The following is a 22288-nucleotide window of genomic DNA, read 5'->3' on the forward strand; positions in this document are numbered from 1 at the left end:
AATTGATCACTTTTTTACCCAATAATACCTCATCTTCCATATATTTTTGAAATTCTGATCAATAATTTGGTAAATTTCAACATTTTTAAACTTTGTCCTGTGTAATCACTTTTGTTACACATTTTTAGTCACTTTCTGATACTTATCCAGGTCACAGTGACAGTAGACCAAGCAGCTCATCCCACACTTCCCTATCCTCAGCCAAGTCCTGAAACTCTTCCTGGGGGGATCTTGAGGCATTCCTGGGTCTTCCCCGGGGTCTGCTGCCAGTTGGGCGTGCCTGCAAGACCTCCCTAGGGAGACCACGTGTTTATTTCATTGAAATAGCATTCATGAAATATACTTGATTTGTTTGGTGATTTCATTCAAAACATTTGGAGATGACTAACATACTTAATATTTTTGCTTAAATTTACCAAGATCAAGTATATAGAAATTTCACAGCCTTTTTAAATTTACTCTATTTTTAAGTGTAAAATGTTTCACCAAAAATTTGAGTAGAGCACAGTAACAGTTTTTAAGAGTGTAGACTGGTTGGTCACACAAATGACCTCAAAACTGGCCGTGGGTTCATGGACCATCACTTAGTTTAAGTGGCTTCGATACAGTTTGAAATCGGACCGCTTGGGTTTAGAGATGGAGGCATCAACTTTGTTCAGACTATTTTGTTTGCAGCCAGTTACACTTTGATTTCATTTCCTGCATGCCCCAAACCTCAAAAGTGATCAGTGTTTTATGGCGTGTAAAATATTGAAAGATCCATTTTACTGGAACTGTTGTAGTTCATTTATTAGACACAGGAACTTCAACTGCACTCTATGAATAAAACTTCAGTTATACATTTATTGTTTAAAAATAAAGTCACGTAACATCAGGAATGAGCAAAATAGTTATTTGCACAGTAAAATGAATTTAGCTTCAAAACATATGTTAACAGTCATCACAGGCAGACCTTTAAGCATTTCACATAAACTCTGAAGCGCAGACAAAATCTTCAAACCTACAAAACTTTCACTGTCGTCCTCCAGGGGGCAGCAGAGCTGTGGAAACAAAACCAATAATCTGGCTTGAAATGCAGATTTTTTTTGTTTATTTTGATCCAAACATCTGTTTTATCAGGTGTGAGGACGACAGCCTCAGAGTCTAAAGAAACATCAGATCTGGTTCCATACAGTCACAGGTCAACACACCATCCTGCACGGAACCAACGGTCAACTAAAAAGGAACATTATGAGCAGATGGTTGATTATTAAAAACTAAAGCAGGACACATGATGATAAAAAAAAAAAAAAAAAAAATTAAGTCATCTAGACAAAGTCCCTGGACTTCTTGATGGCACAGCAGAGCATCATGCTGAAGATCATCCCGAAAATCTGAAGAGACGAGAACACAGAACGTGGAGTTATGAGCCAGAAAAATCCACTGCGGTGATTCGCTTCAAGAGTCAGAATGTTTTAAAAACTTAAGTTCCTCCAAATACTCACACATTAAGATACGGTTCATCACTTTAAATATTTGTCTTCATCTTGTGAGGTATTAAACCATCTCAGTTTTTTGCCCAGAGTTTAATAGTTTCTGCAAAAATTTGTATGAGCTATATTTACTGTTACCCATCATTTAGTCACATTACACGTTTTTGCTCATGTGCAGAACTTTACTTCTTCACTGTGCCCCCCCCCCCCCCCCCCAATCAACACTTTTTTAAAGAACTAAAATCTGAAGATGGTCTTCTGCTGAAGAGCGAGACAAGCTTCTCATGTTGGAGGATCAAATGGTGGCTTCAATCTGCTCGGAGGATTTTATTGTTGGTACCAATTATTCACAATTTATGACGACATCACCAATTTGCATGTCTACACATGTTGCTGCAAATGGCAAAACACTGGAGTACAGACAAATGGATAAATTAAACTATATACAGAAAGAGGGGAAAACATTCCATACCTGGGTGATTCTTTAACTACAGGCACTATTGGCCTTGTAAATGTAATTTCCACCACACCATTGCCTTACAATATAAAGCGCCTCGGGGCAACTGTTTGTTGTGATTTGGCGCTATATACATGTGCTCTGATGTCACTGTTTATCTCCATAGAAACTACCCAAACAATCTTTCATACAAACTGTTTAGGGACATTACAGTGTTGTGGTGGAAATTACGGCAATAGTGTGGGACAACTACATTTTGTTTAAAAAAAAAAAAATCAGTTGTATGACATTGAATACCCCAATTATGTTTTGATTATTTTAAAACATTAGAAAAAACGTTTACCATTCATTTTTATCATTGAAGATCAAAAGTCTGGGTGTGGGATAAGCACAAAACGGCAATATTTGCATATAATGATGCTGAAAAAGTCATCATAGACTACTAGAACAAATTTAATACACTTTCATTATAAAGATAACTATAAAAGTGTGAAATTTCCCATTTTTTCTGTTTTTCATACAATATGATCAAAGGACATAAGTGCCCGTAGTCTAAGAATCACCCACCTATAAGGGCACAAGAATGACCATTTTAACTTGTGTTATGGGACTATGAGTGTGTGCAGAATTTGTTTTCATTTCCCCATCAGTCAAACAGACTCACCATGATGATTCCGATGCCAATGCCCACACCTGCAATGATGTGCAGTTTGCTGTTGAACACCTCATCTATAGCAGCTGGACAGCTCTGGGTGCAGGGGATAAACAAATTGAGTGTTTTTTGTTTTGTTTTTTGTTTTTTTAAACACAAACACATCTACAATGTAAATATGTCAACCCAGATTGGGGGGTGAGATTTTGCCTCAAAAACCATCACAATATTTCAAGGAAATGTGCCACAGCTGTATTCATGAAGCTTATCCCAGCACTCTTAGGGTGTGTTATGATGACTGTTCCCCCCACCCCAATCACAGAAGAGGATAAGGAAAAAAAAAAAATCTAGGTAGATTAGTGTCAAACTTAGGTTTTCATATTCTTCAGTTTCAACCTGCATGAAGCTGTGGCTCAGAAAGGGCTCATACCAACACAGTATTGTTAAAATACCGTTTTCTTGAGCTGAATTGCTTTATAGAAACGTAATTTGCTAGTACTGAGACTACTTCCTGTGTGCTTTTATTTTGAAGGTCTTTCCAGAGTCTATTTTTGGCGTTTCCTGGAGGGAGAGTTTGTAACCAAGAAACGGAGTCACAGCATCGTTCTGAAGAAATAAGTGATTTGTTTTGGATGAAGAAGCACTGAGCTGGAATGGGGAAAAAAAAAAAAAAAAAGGTACCGTGTAATTTAATTTGTTTTTGAGCATGTTCACTGACGTGATTAATAATTGAACTGTGAAGACAAGTTTAAATGAGTTACTTTAACAGTCATGCTGTTAGCTTTTAGCAGCTCATCATTCATCCTGTTACTGTTGTGGCATTTTCTTAAGAGTTGGGGGGTATTTGATGAAATTTTGTCCTGATGTCCAACACTGAACAAGATAAAACTAATCTACTGAAAGCAGGAGAAACCATCAGCATGTTCACCGTGTAGCTGGGTTTCGTGGGCCATACTAAAATATTAAATGGGGACTGGTAATCACGAAGTGGGGGTAAAATGTAACCAAATGGAGCAGACCGACTCCAAATAAGTACTTTTATGTCATTGTTTGGAGTTTGTTTTTGCAAGATGTGCTTAGTACATGTACTTGGGCCAGGTGTGCCATCTGTTGTTCAAGAGATGAAACTTCAACCACTGGGTCTGCTAGTCCCCATTTCACAAAAAAAAAAAAAATTAAGTACTTAATCATATTTGGAGTCCGTCTGCTCTGTTCCAATACATTTTACCCCATTTTGTGATTAGGCTCCATTTTGCATTTTAGTGTAGCCGGGGTTTCGTTACCTTTGTGATGAGCTGCTCGAGCCCCTGCTGCTTGGGGCAGGTGTCTTTTATTGCGTCAATCACCGTCCCTGTGGGGCCGCAGCAGTTCAGCTGAGACCGAAAAGAAAGGAAATGGTGTTAAACTGTACATGATTTTTACTATCTTTTTCTTCTAACGTGAATAGAAATTGTCAGGATTAGATTTCTTTGCATCATAAATTGAAGTGGACAGTTGCAGTCGTGCCCACTTGAGTGGTGGAGGGTAGCAGGGTGAGGGTTTGAAGCTTAGTTTGCACCTGCACTTAAACTATGCAAGACAACTGCAGTTAATGTAACATTAATAGAATTTAAAAGTCACTTAAAAACCTCAGTTAATGAAATCTGATTAAATATCTACTCCAAGTTCAATTTAAATGGATTTTGGATCAAATTTAAGCCTCCACTGTCAGTGTGTTAAACACGTGAAGAAGTGGTAAGTTTGTTCCCACCCCAAAGTGGATGAGGCGGAGCGTCTCCTTCAGTGCTTCCTGTTTGGTGTCCCTGTAGTTCGTGTAGGTCTGTTTATAAAACTCTGTCACGTCTTCCACCACCTAAACACAAAATTATAGAACAACTTTAAATGCACAGCAAAAAAGAAACCGTGACAATGCATTACGTCTGAAAGATTTTAGAATAGAAATTGTGCGGCCGTCGTGTACCCGGTCCTTGTTGGAGAGGCCCCAGATCCCAGCAGCCACTTCCACAGCAAAGATGAGGAGCAGGAAGAAGAAGAACTAAAAACAATAGAAGAGTCCACTTTCATTTACAGAAAAGTCAAATGCTCTGACAGCAACGTCTAAGCCAGTTTATTTTACAGCAAGCGCTCATGATATGTGCCCCATTTCATGCAGTAGAGTCAAATGAGACATCATCCTTTGCTTAAATACCATTTTACCTTGTCTTTGCAGGAAAGACAAGAAAACCCACTTGTAACATTTTTAGATTGTAATCAAAAATATTCACTGACAGAAGATTTGTGGGGAACTCGGAGTAGAGCTGCTGCTCCATGTTGAAAGGAGCCAGCTGAGGTTATGGATGTCTCCCGGGCGCCTCACTATGGAGGTGTTCCAGGCCCGTCCAGCTGGGATGAGACCCCGGGAAGATCCAGGACTACGTGAAGCGATTATATCTCCACACTGGCCTGAGAACGCCTCTGTGTCCCCCAGTCAGAGGTGATTAATGTGGCCTTGGAAAGGGAAGTCTGGGGTCCCCTGCTGGAGCTGTTGACCGTGCAACCCAATCCCAGATAAGCGGTTGAAGGTGTATGCATAATCAGTTTCTTCAGTGCTTCAACATATTACAATCTTAAATTTTAATCCCTTCTCATGGCCACACTGATGACAAGGGGCAGATCAGCCCAGTGCTGAAGGTTTTCTGGGAGTTATTGATGTGGTGCATACAGCCATTTATGTTTCACTACCTGTAGTCTATTAAAGAGATGCTAATGTTAGTATTAGCACATGCAGTTGGTGCCAACTGCAGACAAAACCACATAAGCTAATGCCAGACAGTAGTTAGAATATCTGGAGTCTATGTATTTAGAAAAAAAACTGCAATGATGCACATGCTAGTGTGACGGAGGCCAACAGGAGTCGCTGTGCATATGGTAGTCAGTAGGCCTCACTCCCCTGACAGCCAAAGGATATTTTGGCCACAGCTTGGGATTTTAGCCAGCTGGTCAGAGGTCTGCTTCCCAGGCTGGGGGTCGTGAGTTCACGTCCCAAATGGAGCGAGTGGGAGGAGTCATATACACAATGCAGAGCAAGCTGCTACACTTGTATGATGGTTGAACACAAATTTGTGGTTTATGGGAACTTAAGTGGAAACCCGGTATGCACATCAGTAACAAATAAAAGACTCACCAATCCCAGCATGCACGGCGACTCTTTTATGGCTCCACAGCAGCCCAGGAAGCCGACTATCATCATCAGAGCCCCTGCTGCAATCAGGATGTACACACCTACAAAACACACACACACACACACAAGTGTGCATCATCAAAACAGGAGGTCTACAGACTGACTCACAGTTTAGGATTCATTACTGTAGGAAAGGAATGCATTGTTCATTTGTGCACAAATCAGGACAATTTTAGTTTCCATGAAATTCATGGATTTTTCAGATTGATTTTACACTCCCATTAATTTAGGGAGCAACAAGCTCCAGGTTTGATTTCTGGGGAAATACTTCAGTTCCATTTACACGTAAAGATATAAACTTAACAGTTCAGCTTTATTGGACATCTTAATGAACCCGTCACATGCACAGACAATCCATATGTGGACAGGGTCGATTACAGTTTAATATTAGAGTTATTCAGCCACACCTTCCCTCACCACTATAACCTAAATGATGTCCGAGCACAGTCACAAACATCTACAATGTAGAAAAGTACATCTGAGTCTCCAACAGGTTATTCTAGTTCTCTTTATGCAAAATAAAAATTTGCATGATGTTTCTTCGTTTGGTTCTGTGAAGTCACTCCACAAGTTGAAGAAAATAAAGATGGAACAGAGATGAGAATCAGGTTTTATTTGACTGAACAAACAGCAGCTGTTAAGTTACAGAAGTGTTTGTAACTCAGTCTAAACCTCCAACGTTCTAAACTGTTATTAAGATGTTTGTCATTTCAAAACAATCCATTGTTGCCGAACTGCCCACTTTGCTTATCAGTTTGATGGAGGCGACGCACAAAGAGCAGAGGGAGGAGCTAAAAGATTGTCTATGACAGTTTGTCCCAATACAAAGACGTCACTGTGCACCAGCAAAGAATGGAAGCTGTGTGTGGCTGTCTCTGCTGCAGGCGCCGCCCTGCTGGCCAAACCCTCACTACACCCCTCACCCAGTTAATGCCTCTAAGGATCTGCAGTGTTAAATGTGACACCTGGGACAGAGTTATACGAGTGAAGCGATGCTCACTCTTATTGGTAGAAAAATCTGCCCGTTGGGGGGAAAAGCCACAAAACGGACAACATTGTCGTAAAAAGCCACAAACCAATGGCAGACGAAGCAATCCTTTCAATCCTTGAAGGGTGCGAACTGTGTGAAATAAAACTCCGCAAATTAGCATTGCTACAGACGCAACATGTTTTTGTAGTAGTGGTGCCGCCATTCTAGCTTTGAATCGATCCTTGAATGGCCCGAACCGTGGAGACCTGCTTTGTAAGTATTCCTAGTGTGGTAATTAGCTTACTTGAGTATTTTAAAGTAGAAAATATTTGAACAACGTAAATTTTACAGCACTAAAATCCTAAATTGGTCTCTTTTTTCACAAAGAAAGGCCAGACACTCATAGCTGTCATTCTCAATTATGCCACAAAATGTGGGCGTGATCTCCAATTTGAAAGACATATGCATGCTACAATTTCAGTTTTTTTAATTTAAATTTCATCGCTACGACAAAAAAGAGAAAAAAAAATCGGAAGCATTGTGATAAACTATTGAACAGCGTTTCTTCAATAACTTGTCTTTTATTTCTAAGCTTCACCTATAATTTAAATCTCAAAGAACATGAAGAGTATAGCATAGAGGGTGAAGGGCTAAAAACTTCTTTACATTACAATATTGTCATAAAAAAAGAACCGTAACGACATTTGTGAAGTAGCCTCATTACTTTGAGGTTCTGCAACAATAATTCAATTTTAGATTATTGTTTGATGAAATATACACAGATAATGAGCTTTGCTCATTAATGTCAACAACATCGAACATTAAAATAATCAGTCCAGGTCCAACTTTCAAAATTCTCAGTCATTAAATCAACTTACAGCTATTTTAGTTTTATTTCTGCTGTTGAAGGCAATTTGTCCTCAATTTTTACAGTTTAAGAGAACGATTGTTTGGTTTTAAAAACTGACAGAATGCTTTTACATTTAGTCTTTAATCTGGTTTGAATGCACAATGCAGAGCAAGCTGCTCTCCACAATAACTAGCTTCCATTTACAAACTAGACCTAAATACAAATCTGTCAAAGGACAAATGGACACATTTTTGCACAAAACCATTCCTGCGCTATCCGTCTAAAACTATGCCAATTTTGCCATGCTAAGAGCTAAATATTAGCATTTTTACAGCAGAGCTGGTGAAGAAGGAATCTGTTAGTGTTACAAAGGCCTATATGGAAGTCACGAGAGGTTGTCACGCCAAAACTAGTATAAAATGCCAACATGCTAATGTCAGCATGCCAATAAAAGCACTTTAAGATTACAGTTAGCAGCAGAACCAGACAACACTGAAGCTACCGTTTAAAAATCAACTAGAACGAGATAAGTGAATGTTAGTACGTTAATGACCGAGTTGCCAAAGGCATTTTTTCCCCTTAATGATATATTTACAACATGCATTAGGCGCTAAGGTAGACTTATCTTAATTTTACCCTCAGAAGACACAGCTGTCCCACAAGTCCATTATAGAACATCACACATTCCAGTGGAGATGAAATTTTAATGATCTTGAGGACAAGCTGCATTGTGTTACTGCAATAAAAGGCAACTGTAGTATTACATACACGTTATGGAGTCAGAATCAAGATGGGCGTTCATAGGTTATGATTATCTCTAGAAAGAAGACCACCCGAGGTCTTTAAGTTGCAAGATAATGAGACCATTTTTGTCAAACTAAAGCATATATGATTCATCTTGTTCAAAGATCTCACCTGTGAAGAAGACTGAAGGAGAGTCCTGTCCTTCAAACAGTCCTGCTGTCCTGGAATCAAAACGCAGCCAGAGTCCCACACCAAGAACTGCAGTACCTCCCAACTGTACACACACAAATATATATATATTTAAAAAAAATGATTTGTTGATGGATTAGGAGCAGGTGTGGTTGTCGGTGAACAAACATACCAAACGGTTTACAGAATTCACAGCAGCTACAATATCAAATCTCCACACGAAGGATCACATTACTTTAATGCATCATATTGTTTACCGCCACAGAAGTTTAGTCACTTTCATATAACACCTAAATAGTTCCTTGTCATTTGAATGTCATGTGATGTGTTTAGTTTTATTTGCCTAGACTTTGTAGTTGCTCAGGTATTTTGATATATCACATGATACATATTTTTGGTGTCCTGTATAATGGAAATATCGTTTTAGTAGCCCAATTTTATCCATTTAATTTATGATCAAATGATATTAACCTCACTTTACATTTATTAATTCTTTATAATATAATAATCCAAGTGGATAGAAATCATGCAAGATTCATAAGTGTTGCTCATTTTTAAAGTTTGTGAATTTTAGGTTTTGTTTGGTTAATTCCTTCATAAGTCAGTTAAGGGTTCGACTGCCTGATTTGAACACATTCTTGGCTCCTTACAAAGTGACAGATAAAATAAAATTGACTGCATTTATATTATACCACTTTCCCATCTGCATCAGACACTCAAAGCGTAAGATCTTATTCAATCAGTTTACCCCTTTTTCAAGACTGCCTCAACTAGCAACAGCTTAAATAACTGAGCAAACTATGTGATACAGAATGTTAGCATTCCTCAGGTTTCATTTTTTATATTCTTCAGAGTCCGAGTCCATGAGGGTGGATATCAGGACGAGGCCGTCTCTCAGAAGACAGTAGCATTAAGGGGAACTAAAATCTGAATTATATTATGCCCACAGGACAGGTAAAAAAAAAAAAAAAAAAATTATACTTTAATTCTGACTAGTATCTGATTTAAATTATACTAGTTTCAGGAAAAGAAAGTCACACACGGCACGTGAACAGGCAACATCTTTGTGTTCGTATCCCATCATGCTGTTGATATTTTGTTGCATCTCCCAAGCAACAAAAAGTACGTGTCGACACCCAAATATTTCCACTGCGTGATTTATCAGTCAGACACACTGGTTACACAATGTGGCTTCCAGACAAAAGAGACGGCGCTCTGCAACAACACATCTGCTGACCATGAGTACAAGGCCTTATGAGCACACCATGTGCAAGAGAGGGAGAGAAAATAAAAACAAAACAAAAAAACTGGCTGCTAAAACCAGAGCTCTCTTGTACATCTGCCACCACACCAACTTTGATTGGGGGGAGAAATTGAGTCTAAATTAAAAAGACAGGATACTCAACATTTTGGTACCAACGTACAGCGACTGGGGCAGCATGGTGGCTTAGTGGTTAGCACTGTTAGCTCACGGGTTTGATTCCCACCTGTGGCCTTTCTGCGTGGAGTTTGCATGTTCTCCCCTTGTTTGTGTGGGTTCCCTCTGGGTGCTCCGGCTTCCTCCCGCAGGTTAGATGGACAGGATACTTTAAATTGTCCGTAGGTGTGAATGTGTGTGTTTGTCTGTGTGTGACCCTGCGACAGACTGGCGTCCTGTCCAGTGTGAACCCGCCTCATGCTCTGTGACTGCTGGGATAGGCTCCAGCCCCCCACGTGACCCTTAATTGGAGTAAGCAGTTGAAGATGAGTGAGTGAACACAGACGCGGGTTGTTTAACGGCAAGAAGCATCATGAAGTAAACAGGTTTTTCCTCCTGAGAGTTCCATTAGTTCTCAGTAACCACAGCGGCACTCTGCAGCATCATTAAGACAACCAAGACAAACCGCACTGTCTGCGATGCTCCTTACAGCCACCTTTTAAATGTGTACAGCAGCAAAACCAAGCGATCAGTGCACTTTGTTACAAGAAAGAAGTTATATTTCAGAAACTTGTAGCTTTTAGTGTTCACACTTCTGCATTTTAGGTTTATTGCAGAATTTAGCTGGACGGCTGCAGTCAGACCAGGAACTAGTTCATCTATGTGGTGTAGCGGAACAAGTTAAACAGCTTGTTACTTATTAGAAGTAGTAATTAAACTTGTAGAGTTAGTTTAGTTGGAACCCATTGACTGGGTAGAAACGTCATTAAGGTTAACACTTGACCAGGATATTCTGTTAAAACTGAACAAATTAACTTTTGTCCAAATTACAGGGTAAATAGTTGAGCTAGCTAGCTAGGCCGGACATTTTAAAACAAGTGGGCGAACTAGTTAGCTTTGTTATTACTACAGCCCGACCGATATGGATTTTTTGAGGCCGATACTGATAACGATATTTGGATGAAAAAAATGCCGATAATCGATAAATTGGCCTATATATATATTTTATTTTTTATGAATAAAATGTTTTTTGGACCCTTAACAAAAAGGTATGAGCTAAAAGCTCAAGCTTTGTCCTCATTGATTAACTTTATAACAGAAGAATTTAAGTTCAAAAAACGCAATCAAGAATTAAACCTGTGAAATTAGCAAATACATATCCTTAAAAGAGTTGTGAAATACATCTGATCTTGTACCTCTTGTTGCTGCAACTTAGATATAGGTTCAGGATATATAGCCTTATAAATTTACTTGTATGCTTTTGTCAGCCGATCAGTGCAGTGTGACGGCGAACTACGGGGGCCGGTGATGAACACATTTAAACGGGGTGTAAGCAGCTCAGTTGAATGGAATCAGAGCTCCATCTACTGGACAAACGGTGCAAGGACATTTTACATTGCCGACAAACATTTCGTTCTGTTTGAGAAATTATCGGCGTTCTATCGGCAAAATTTCGGCCGATTGAGTACTTTGAAAAGGGCTTATATCGGTCGGGCTCTAGTTATTACCCAGATTGGCTAAAACTGAAGTTAATATTTGAGCCATGTAGCGTTGCTTAAAAGCACATTTCTATTTGAGCAGTTTATACTCTAATTTTAGTTTTTAAGAGTATTTTAGAAGAGAGAATTTTAGAGTTTTAACAGGCAGTATAACCAATATAACCTGCACCACATGGTTTCATCACATCAGAAAGTCACTTCATCAAGGTCACTTGTACCTGAAAGCACCAACAGGCACTTTGCTGTTATATGCATCAGTTTTTCATGTAGGTTGGAGATGTCCATTTCTGTAACTTAGAGGTTACTTCCTGGATGCATTTCCCACCATCTTACGAGGGTAAAACCACAGCAGCCAGTCATGTATGAACAGGTGCTGGTTAGCATAGGATTTTACAGTGACAAATATTTACAGACCTCAGCATGTCTTACAGGTAGAGTTGCCAAAGCTGCAGGTAGTTTCCCAGTTTTGATGACCGAATTTTTTTTCTAGTGCATCAAATCTTCACTTCCACAGGTTTTTGTCTGATATCTGACCTCCGTCTTTAAATTCCTATAGTGACTATCGCTTATGTTTCACCTACATTGCTGGAGTTTGCAATGCATTATGGGAGGCACACTATACAGCCGATCCAGCCATGATAATAGAAGCCTCTGTGTGCACGTGTTTCTAGTGACTGATGTCAGTGCTGGGCTACACGCCAGCCAGTATTTCCCAATCCTGGTCAAAAGTACTGCAGTTTCCATTTATTCCTGAACTAACCAGCCAAGTCAGGTGTGTTCCACTAATCAACAGCAGACTACGGACCAGGATTGGGGAACGTTTTATGCCAGAAATCAAGTTTTTCCTCCCAAACTGATTTAACATGCACAGCTGAAATACAATGCCTGTTCATTTTACTGAATGCAGATGGCTCTGGGGTCATGACCTGTTTTTAATTTACACGTAGGTTAATCCATGATTAGGGTGGTGTCACATGCCAACAAACTTATGTTGTCCTCACGCATGGAGTGTAAGGTGTTGAAAAATTGAGATGCTGCAGAGTATCCAGTTCGTTCTCATCTAACTCATGTCTGAGATGTATTTTAAGAAGCGGCTATTAAATGATCTGATGACCTGCTGAGACTTTTTGACCACAGGGTCAGTTCAGTCCAGTACCGTTTTGGCTGGCCTGGTGGGCCATCAGATAGAGCAAAAGGTTTAACTGAAGTTGTGTCTTGATGTTACAGCAGTGGGCTCCTGACCAGAGGAACCTCATTATCCATCAGACAGGAACTTTACTACAGGCCCCTAATCACCAAGATGCTCCGGATGTGTAGTTCAGCAATTTACAGTGTCAGAATGTGAGGCATCATTGTAAAGTGCTTTGAAAATGCAGCATCTACTAGTTGATACAGAAATAAGCAGCACTGGTTGATCATCACTATTACACCCAAGGGGAAGTAATAAATGTGGTTGAGATTTTCAGTGCTTACATGAGCATTTTTTTTTAAACTGCTGAACATCTCCGTTGTGTAATGCGCTTTAATGAAGAGGAAGTTCTCAAATCAGTGTTTACATGATGTGATAATTAGTGGTGTGGAGTTTAAAATCTGAGCGTCCACAACAGGGGTTTCTTTTAAACCGATGCGCTGTCAAGCCAGAGTTTGTTTTTGCAGCTCTGCTGATGTCATCACGTCTGTGCCGTCATCACCCACACACGATGACCAAAACACCCATTAACACCAGTCAGGGCCTCATGTGGTGTCGACAGGTAGTCACATGACCGCAGAAAACCACAGCTTTGTTCCCTAAAGTAAAGTCACCACTTCATCCCAACACTCCACATATTAATGGAAAAAGTGCAAAAGCATTTAAAAAAGAAAACTGAAAAAATACTCAGAAGTAGTAACTACATATCACCCCTTTCAGTTTTACTGCAGTGTGAAAACAGGCCCATTTAATTCATTTGCTTCTCAGATAAAATGTTAGTCATCTTAGATTAAGGGAAAAAAAATGGTAATTTTACATTTATAGACCAAATAAATAGTTTGAAATAAATTCCCACACATGAAACATTGATCACTCCAGCTGTACAATGAATGTTAGTTCAGTTCTACGTAGTTGCACACAGAACCACTCTGGGTCTCAACCTCCCAATAAAAACACTTTAGACCAGCTTAACCGTACCTAGAATCATTTGTAATTAAGTGAAATCCAGTTTGCCAAATATGCAAAAACCAAACAAGTCCTCACACTTGAGAAGATCCCCACACCGAGACTGATGACCAGTTTTCCACAGAGCCCAGAGTTTTCTGGGTGTAAAATGAAGCAGTAGTAGATTGACACAGCGACACCAGGTGAACTGGTTTAGTTAATCATTCCCCAGCCCGTATGGAATCAAGATCATGTATGATCAGAGAAAAACAAACAGTCATTCATTTCTAATAATCAGTACCTCACTATTGAGCAGCTGGAGCTGATTAACAGCATCTTATTAAAAAAAGTTAATTGTTAAATGGTTACTTCTACAGAAAGAGTCATTGCAGTTTGGAAAATGTGAGATTTTCCCCTTTGGTACAATCTACTACACTCTTAAAAACAACAACAAAAAGAGATCTTAAACTGGCTTTAATTTGGTTAAATTCATATTTTAAAAAAATATTCAACATGCTAAATCTCTCAATACCACTAAACCAGTTTAAAACATTTATAGGAGTTTGTACCAGACAGACACCAAATATGTTTTAAACAGCTACAAAATTAACTTTGAAATCAGATCTATCCGAGGGAACTGGTTTTGGCTTGGCAAATTTGTTTTTAAAAAGCCATTTTAGCATATTGACAAGTCAAGAGAATTTTATTTTGTTTAAAACTTCCAAATCAAGTTGGGTTGCCACCAGTGATTTGATGGTTATTCTGCATGTTTTTTCCCGTTTTAATCTGTGTGCTAAAGTTTTTAAGTTAACACCCACTAAAATGTTAGGTCTTAATTTAAGCAGTTGCACAGGCTGAAAGAGAGACAGTATAGGTTTAAGATAACTTTTGCTAGTGATACAGTACCGAGGTTACACACTGAATTTCTATGCGGTACCCATTATTTAAACTATTCCACATCCCAGTTCATGCACAAGGCTAACTGTTACCCCAAAAGTAACTTTTGAGCTTTAAATTTGTCAGTTGCCCCGTTTCACCACCACCATAATCATGTTACGGTCACATTAGCTACAAATGAGGGTGACAAGCACTTGGCTTCATGGCTCAGTGGGCGTTCCCAGAGTGAGCACGCCAACATCTCTGCAAGATGTCTTAAATTACTTCAGGTGTGAGATCTGGTTACATTAGTGTTTTAGATTTAGAAGTGTTTATTTCTTGCCAACTTTTATAAAATATGGCATTTGATTTATACAGAAATAAGCTGTTTTGGAGTATATTCCGCCATCTTTAATTATTTTGTTCAAGAGAGCAACCACCTAACATCATGCTGCCCATTCGCTTCAACAGTCACCATGTCGCGGTGTTCAGTATTTGCATAAAAATAAACTTCTGGTCTATTCTGAGTGACACCACCTACCTGGCGGCAAATCGACAGCTGTCTCATGTCACTGCAAAATGTCCTCTCATTGAAAATGGAGGGCAGGTTGTAGCTAATGTGACTGTAGCTTTATGGCAGTTTGTTATTGGCTGCCATATGAAGTGGTGGAATATGAGGCGTCTCAGCCAATCTGTTATGTATGAATTTACAAAAAATCTAAAGCACACTGCCTGCTCCCTGAAATAGCTGTTGGCCACACCCTCTCCCTGAGAATGTGGGTGTGTCTCACAACAAGCAGACATCTATATATGAACACTGTTAAAGCAAATCAATTTTATTTATATAGCACCAAATCACAACAGACAGTTGCCCCAAGGTGCTTTATATTGTAAGGCAAAAGCCATACAATAATTACGGAAAAACCCCAACGGTCAAAACGACCCCCTGTGAGCAAGCACTTGGCAACAGTGGGAAGGAAAAACTCCTTTTAACAGGAAGAAACCTCCAGCAGAACCAGGCTCAGGGAGGGGCAGTCTTCTGCTGGGACTGGTTGGGGCTGAGGGGAGAGAATCAGGAAAAAGACATGCTGTGGAGGGGAGCAGACATCAATCACTAATGATTAAATGCAGAGTGGTGCATACAGAGCAAAAAGAGAAAGAAACACTCAGTGCATCATGGGAACCCCCCAGCAGTCTAAGTCCATAGCAGCATAACTAAGGGATGGTTCAGGGTCACCTGATCCAGCCCTAATTATAAGCTTTAGCAAAAAGGAAAGTTTTAAGCCTAATCTTAAAAGTAGAGAGGGTGTCTGTCTCCCTGATCTGAATTGGGAGCTGGTTCCACAGGAGAGGAGCCTGAAAGCTGAAGGCTCTGCCTCCCATTCTACTCTTACAAACCCTAGGAACTACAAGTAAGCCTGCAGTCTGAGAGCGAAGCGCTCTATTGGGGTGATATGGTACTATGAGGTCCCTAAGATAAGATGGGACCTGATTATTCAAAACCTTATAAGTAAGAAGAAGAAGAGAGGCCAATATGGGTGAGATATGCTCTCTCCTTATAGTCCCTGTCAGTACTCTAGCTGCAGCATTTTGAATTAACTGAAGGCTTTTCAGGGAACTTTTAGGACAACCTGATAATAATGAATTACAATAGTCCAGCCTAGAGGAAATAAATGCATGAATTAGTTTTTCAGCATCACTCTGAGACAAGACCTTTCTAATTTTAGAGATATTGCATAAATGCAAAAAAGCAGTCCTACATATTTGTTTAATATGCGCATTGAATGACATATCCTGATCAAAAATGACTCCAAGATTTCTCACAGTATTACTAGAGGTCAGGGTAATGCCATCCAGAGTAAGGATCTGGTTAGACACCATGTTTCTAAGATTTGTGGGGCCAAGTACAATAACTTCAGTTTTATCTGAATTTAAAAGCAGGAAATTAGAGGTCATCCATGTCTTTATGTCTGTAAGACAATCCTGCAGTTTAGCTAATTGGTGTGTGTCCTCTGGCTTCATGGATAGATAAAGCTGGGTATCATCTGCGTAACAATGAAAATTTAAGCAATACCGTCTAATAATACTGCCTAAGGGAAGCATGTATAAAGTGAATAAAATTGGTCCTAGCACAGAACCTTGTGGATCGCCATAATTAACCTTAGTCTGTGAAGAAGATTCCCCATTTACATGAACAAATTGTAATCTATTAGATAAATATGATTTAAAGCGCAGTGCCTTTAATACCTATGACAGGCTCTAATCTCTAATAAAATTTTATGGTCAACAGTATCAGAAGCAGCACTGAGGTCTAACAGGACGAGCACAGAGATGAGTCCACTGTCTGAGGCCAGAAGATCATTTGTAACCTTCACTAATGCTGTTTCTGTACTATGATGAATTCTAAAACCTGACAAACTCTTCAAATAGACCATTCCTCTGCAGATCAGTTAGCTGTTTTGTTACACATCAGATATTTAAAACCAGTTGATTTAAGCCCAAATTTTGTTAATGGGAGAATTTCTGTACTGACAGAACAGACTGTGAGGATCTTAACATGAAGCCAGGTTCAAATTAAACTCCAAGAAGACACCACACAATATGACCCCTTTAAATTCCACTTAAAGCCAGTTTAAAAGCACTTACATTATAGTTTAGGTAAACCATTGAGATTACCACATTAAAAACAGTTCAGTTTTTAAAAAAATTCAAACAGCCAGTATCTGAAATAGTAATTAATTTTCCTCTTTTAAAAAAAGGACAAATTCTTTACTTTAAACAACCAAATTATTTAAACCTGTTCAGATGCAATTCACGTCCATCTCTTTAGTGTACAACCAATAAAATGTCAAGTTTACATCAAATTAAATATAAAAAAGAGGGATTATTGTTCCAATTAATTTAAAATTTGCATCAGCTGACCTTTAAAAACAAAGTCAATGGGTTGGAACTTATTTCCTTCAAGCATATAGATCAGCTTTAAACTTGTTTAGGGTTTTGTTTAATCTGAAGTTATTTCCCCGTAAAAACACCACCAGATTCAGTCCAGCAGCAGTGATAAGAATCTCACAGACCTACATTCAGTGTCAACCTGTTTCAACCAAAGAGACCAAACCGCTTTAATATCCTTTAACCACATAAAACAGGCTGTGACGCAAACATACCCAGAAGAGAAAGTTGAAGGCAAACAGGAGGTATTTGATGCACTGCAGTCCTCCCATGGCTCCAACAAACAGCTCCGACAAAACTCAACTCTCAACAGAAATACTGCAGCCTTTTTACGAGCCAAACTGTGGAAAAGGGAACTTTTTTTTTGTGAGTCACCCCCTTACAAGCCTCACCTGCTTATGAGGCGGGGACAAAAACTGGGTGGAGCCAGAGAAAGGCGGAAGAGCACAGGGATTACCTGCTCTGCAGACAACAGGTGGTCACAATGAAGCTTTTTTTTTTTTTTTTTTTTTTTTTTTGGTCTTCTATGTGTTCAGTTAACCCTCAAACGACCAAGATATTTTAAAATAGCTGTATGAGGTCATTTATGACCCCACAATGTTTTATACATTTTAATTATATACATTATGTATAATTATAATACATTTTTTTATATGTATCTTACCTATACTGCTTCATTTATATGACAGATATTCTAAAATGTTGCTATATAATTAATTAGTGATTTTATATCAAATCTAAGACTGTAATTTAAAACCAATGTTTAAAACCAGCACGGTGGCTTAGTGGTTAGCACTGTTGCCTCACAGCAAGAGGGGCATGGGTTTGATTCCCACCTGTGGCCTTTCTGTGTGGAGTTTGCATGTTCTTCCCATGTTTGCGTGGGTTTCTTCCGGGTACTCTGGCTTCCTTCCACATTTAAAGACATGCAAGTTAGATGAATTGAAAACTTTGTAATTGTCCAGTCTCCCTTGCAAAAGAGATCTCGATCTCAATGGGACTAACCTGGTTAAACAAAGGTTAAATAAATAAAAACCAAACAAACATATATATCTTTCAGAGGTCATAAATTACCCCATATAACTTTCTGTTATCCTTGCCATATAGTCCATGGGCCAAGCAAAATTTTGGTTTCCACTTAAGAATACTAAACGATGCCTAGAATCCAGCCTCACTTTACCAAATGTATGGTGGCCATCCCAGGTTGGTACCTGTAGCCAGACAAATTTTTAAAAAGCTCCAATCATATTAAAAGGTATACCACACTATTTTCCTGCTCATAAAGATTCTAAAAAGGCATAGTTTGGGCTATCTATGACTGAATGTTATGGGGCAAAAACAGCAAAAATGTGACAAAGGTCAAGCCCAGTTTGTGCAGGGGTCAAAAGTTAAAGTCGCTCCTATTATGGTAAAAAAGTGATGCAAATTATTGGTTGAGTGAACTGGGTTGTAAAAAGGAATAGTCTGCACCATCTGTTATACTTAGTTATCAAGTTGTGGGGTAACACATGTCATGTGTCATAGAATACAATGGACATTGACCTTGTTTGACCTTTACTTTGGACAGCAAGCAATCAACACAGTCAAAACTATTCCATTTATTAGCTTGACTGTGACCAAACTGACAGTCATTTTTTATTGTTGCTGTTTTTACCCCATAACTCCCTAACATTCAGTCATAGATAGTCCAAACTATACCTTTTTTAAATCTTTATGATCAGACAAATAATGTGGTATAGTTTACAATATGATTGAAGCATTTTTCAATTTTGACCCCTACCTGGCTCCAGCTAAAACCCTGGGATGGCCACCATACTTCTTGTGTAGATCATGATACACTGAGGCTAGTTGGTTTGTAGGTGTAGGCTAGTCTCCTTAAGTAGTCCTGAACAGGTCAAAATTGTCTACTGGCTCATGGACTAATGCCAGTGGGACAAAGACACATGAAGATGCTGCTCCAACTGGGAAAACTGGACCAGGCACATCACCAACTTCATGCAGTCAATATAACAGCCATATAACACTGTTTTCTTGCATGCCATGAAATGGAAAAAACATGACTGGTCTTATTCAGTGGGTTTTAAAACAGAAGTGTTTGGGAGAATTTGAAATTTCAGTTTGAGTTACTCATTCAAATAATTCAACAAAATCAAGCAGAAAACTGGTTAAATGAAGAGAAACTGTGGTGTGGCAGACGTTTGTTTGTGAGGGAACTCAAGCTGCCAAATGCTCCCAGTAGACCCAGTGAAACCAACAACACCAGCTTTGTTTCCACGATGCTCAAGCCTCACCCATCTCTCAGTGTCTTTTCTTCCTTTCTCACTCGCGCTTTCTCTTTTCAGAAAAACATCACGAGCACGCCGTCTGCTTGACTGAACTCACATGCTGCCTGCTGGGTTTATTATTCACCTGCTGGACTGATCTTTGTGTCAGTAAAAAAGTTAGGAGACATACAGAAACAAGAGAGGGAGCAGAGGGATAGAAAGAAAAGGACAAAACAGAAGACTGAACGCAACCTCTAAGAGACATGGCTCACTACCTCCTCTTAGTGGATGCTAATCACAGAATGACAAAAAAGCTGCACCTTTCAAATCTTGCATGCTTGGATGTTAAAACTGCTATTTTTAAACTGACTTTTTGCTAGGTCAAAAGTCATAGTGAATCACTATGCAGGTGAGACTCATATTTTGTGTTTTTTTTCAGTGCTGATGAGGAGTATCATTTGCATTCTGAGGTACATTTTGGCCATGAGGAACATTTCTCTGTGCAGTCCCTCCAGAAATTTGCAATGTCAGGACTTCTTCAGTTCAACAAATAATTCAATTATTAAATAGATCTACGTACATAGATATATACATCTATATAAATATATGTATGTTTTAATGCTTTGTTAAATTAATTTCTGAAATCTTGACATTGCAAGTTCTGGAGGGCCTGCTTATGACCCAGCAGGTGCCTCAGTGTTGAGGAACCCAGCTGGAGAAGGTTAAAGACATGCCCACATTTTACCAGGGTGCAGCAGATAGGTGGAGACAGACCGATTGCCTGACTGGGTGGTTGCTATCCAGGACCAGAGGTGGTTATGTGGTGCCACGCTCCCTGATTCAGAGCTGTTTGGTTGAAGGACACTTCAGTGCACAGAGGAGTAGAACTCACTGATGCAAGTGGTTAAAACACTGCATAACTTCACATATTTAGAACAAATTGCGTTACATGTCCGCAGTCATCATTTGGAGCTTTTTGACATTTTCCATTTTCATTGCAAAAAAAAATAATAATAATAATAATAATAATAAATAAAGCAATCATTTTCCGCAGCTCGAGCGTCGCATCCACTTTTTACGCGCAAAATAAAAGTTTACTCTTTAATTGAACTAAATTAATGACCTGATTTCTCACAGAATTTGGACATAGTTTAACGGAATCTCATTGTAAAAATGGATATATAGGTAAAAAGTGTATTTGTCTTACCCAGAAAATGAAATTAAAGATGAAGAGCGCGTATTTGACGCACAACTCCCAGCTGGACAGAGCCGTCATCTCCGCCGCGTCCCCGGAACACTCCGATAATTTACGAGCAGCTTCTCACTGCGTGTCCGTCAGCGCTTCTTCGGGCTGCCTTTAGCGCGTCTTGTCAGTTCTGGTCAGTTCTGTTCTGTCCTGTGGGCGTTTGGACCGATGGGGACGGGCAGCGCGCTCGTGCCACTGGTGCCGCTCTGCATTTGCGCGCAGAATTCATCACTCCATCCATCATCCGTCCATCACTTCATCCTTTATCCGTCCATTTATCACTCCCTTCACCCATCCCCCGTTCTTCCGTCCACAGTTTCTTGTTTATGGATAATCTATTGTGCAAAAAATACCGCGGTGGAAATGAAAGCGAGCATAATGTACGGTGGCCCCGAAGTGCAAAACACACTAGAAAAATTAATAAAAATTTGAAACCAAGATTTTGCTGAGAGTTTTAAATTCTTGCTAATAACACAATTTATATGTTACGGTAACATTTTGTAGGGGTGGCCAAGTGGTTAGTGTGCTTATTTCCAGTGCGGAAAGTTCCCTGTTCAAACCCCACCCCTTCCCATTCTCCATGAGTTACATCAGGAAGGGCATCCAGCCTAAAACTTGTGCCAATTCAACATGCAAATCCACCTCGGATTTGCTGTGGCGACCCTGAGTGAAAAACAAGAGAGAAGCCGAAGGGACTTACTGTAACATTTAAATCATATCATTAAACTGATGTCACATAATATGGGGTGAACTCCATCAGTGTGTGTGTGGGTGTCACTGGGCTATAGTCAGACATTTTTTGGTTGGCTCTGGTGGAAATGTGACTTTTATTTTTCTGTGGAACAAAGATGACAGTGTGACCACTCAGCTCAGATTCTTTGCAGCTCCACAGATGCACAAAGTTGGTCTTAATTTTTAAGGACCAAAGAAGAAAAATAGTCAAATCTGTTGCAGGTTAGATGAGCTGCAGTGATTAATGCAGTTGTTTGATGGCCTTTTGTTTTTCTAGGCATCTTTTTGTTACGGACAAAGTTGAGTTTGGTCTTCATTCTTGCTCAAGGACCCTTTGAAACCCCCAAATAAAAATAAAGAAATACTAATATACTTTATTAAGTTATGTTTTCTGTAAAAAAGAAAAAAAAAAACTCATTTAAAAAAACGGTTCATGGTTGTTGAATTTGATTATTTTGCTGCTTTTAATATTTATCACTAAAAAACAAAACATTGTTACCTGTGATAATGTCTGTATATAAGATACAAGTTATTATGTATGTGTGATTTTGCACATGTGCATAAGATTCCGACTGGTTCTTTATGAGGTTTTCCGAAATGATTTGATAATGAAGCGA

General features: G+C 39.2%; 2 protein-coding genes across 3 annotated transcripts in view; one reads left to right on the forward strand and one right to left on the reverse strand.

The window, feature by feature from the left end:
• Window positions 1-22288, forward strand: part of mdm2 (MDM2 proto-oncogene) — a 387699-nt gene that overhangs the window by 134919 nt on the left and 230492 nt on the right. The gene's annotated exons all lie outside the window — the stretch shown is intronic.
• On the reverse strand, window positions 768-20972 carry LOC117503954 (CD9 antigen-like). 2 transcript variants are annotated; one of them, XM_034163269.1, is made up of 8 exons: window positions 20901-20972; window positions 8537-8639; window positions 5745-5842; window positions 4542-4616; window positions 4332-4433; window positions 3865-3954; window positions 2594-2677; window positions 768-1373 (listed from the first exon to the last, which is right to left on the reverse strand). In XM_034163269.1, exons 1-8 carry the CDS (start codon window positions 20967-20969, stop codon window positions 1308-1310), a joined length of 687 nt encoding a protein of 228 aa, XP_034019160.1. In that variant the 5' UTR covers window positions 20970-20972; the 3' UTR covers window positions 768-1307. The 2 variants fall into 2 exon arrangements, with proteins under 2 accessions (XP_034019160.1, XP_034019161.1); XM_034163270.1 differs by lacking the exon at window positions 20901-20972 and adding an exon at window positions 17645-17788.

This window comes from Thalassophryne amazonica, chromosome 22 (assembly GCF_902500255.1).
Source record: "Thalassophryne amazonica chromosome 22, fThaAma1.1, whole genome shotgun sequence".
Classification (NCBI taxonomy): Eukaryota; Metazoa; Chordata; class Actinopteri; order Batrachoidiformes; family Batrachoididae; genus Thalassophryne; species Thalassophryne amazonica.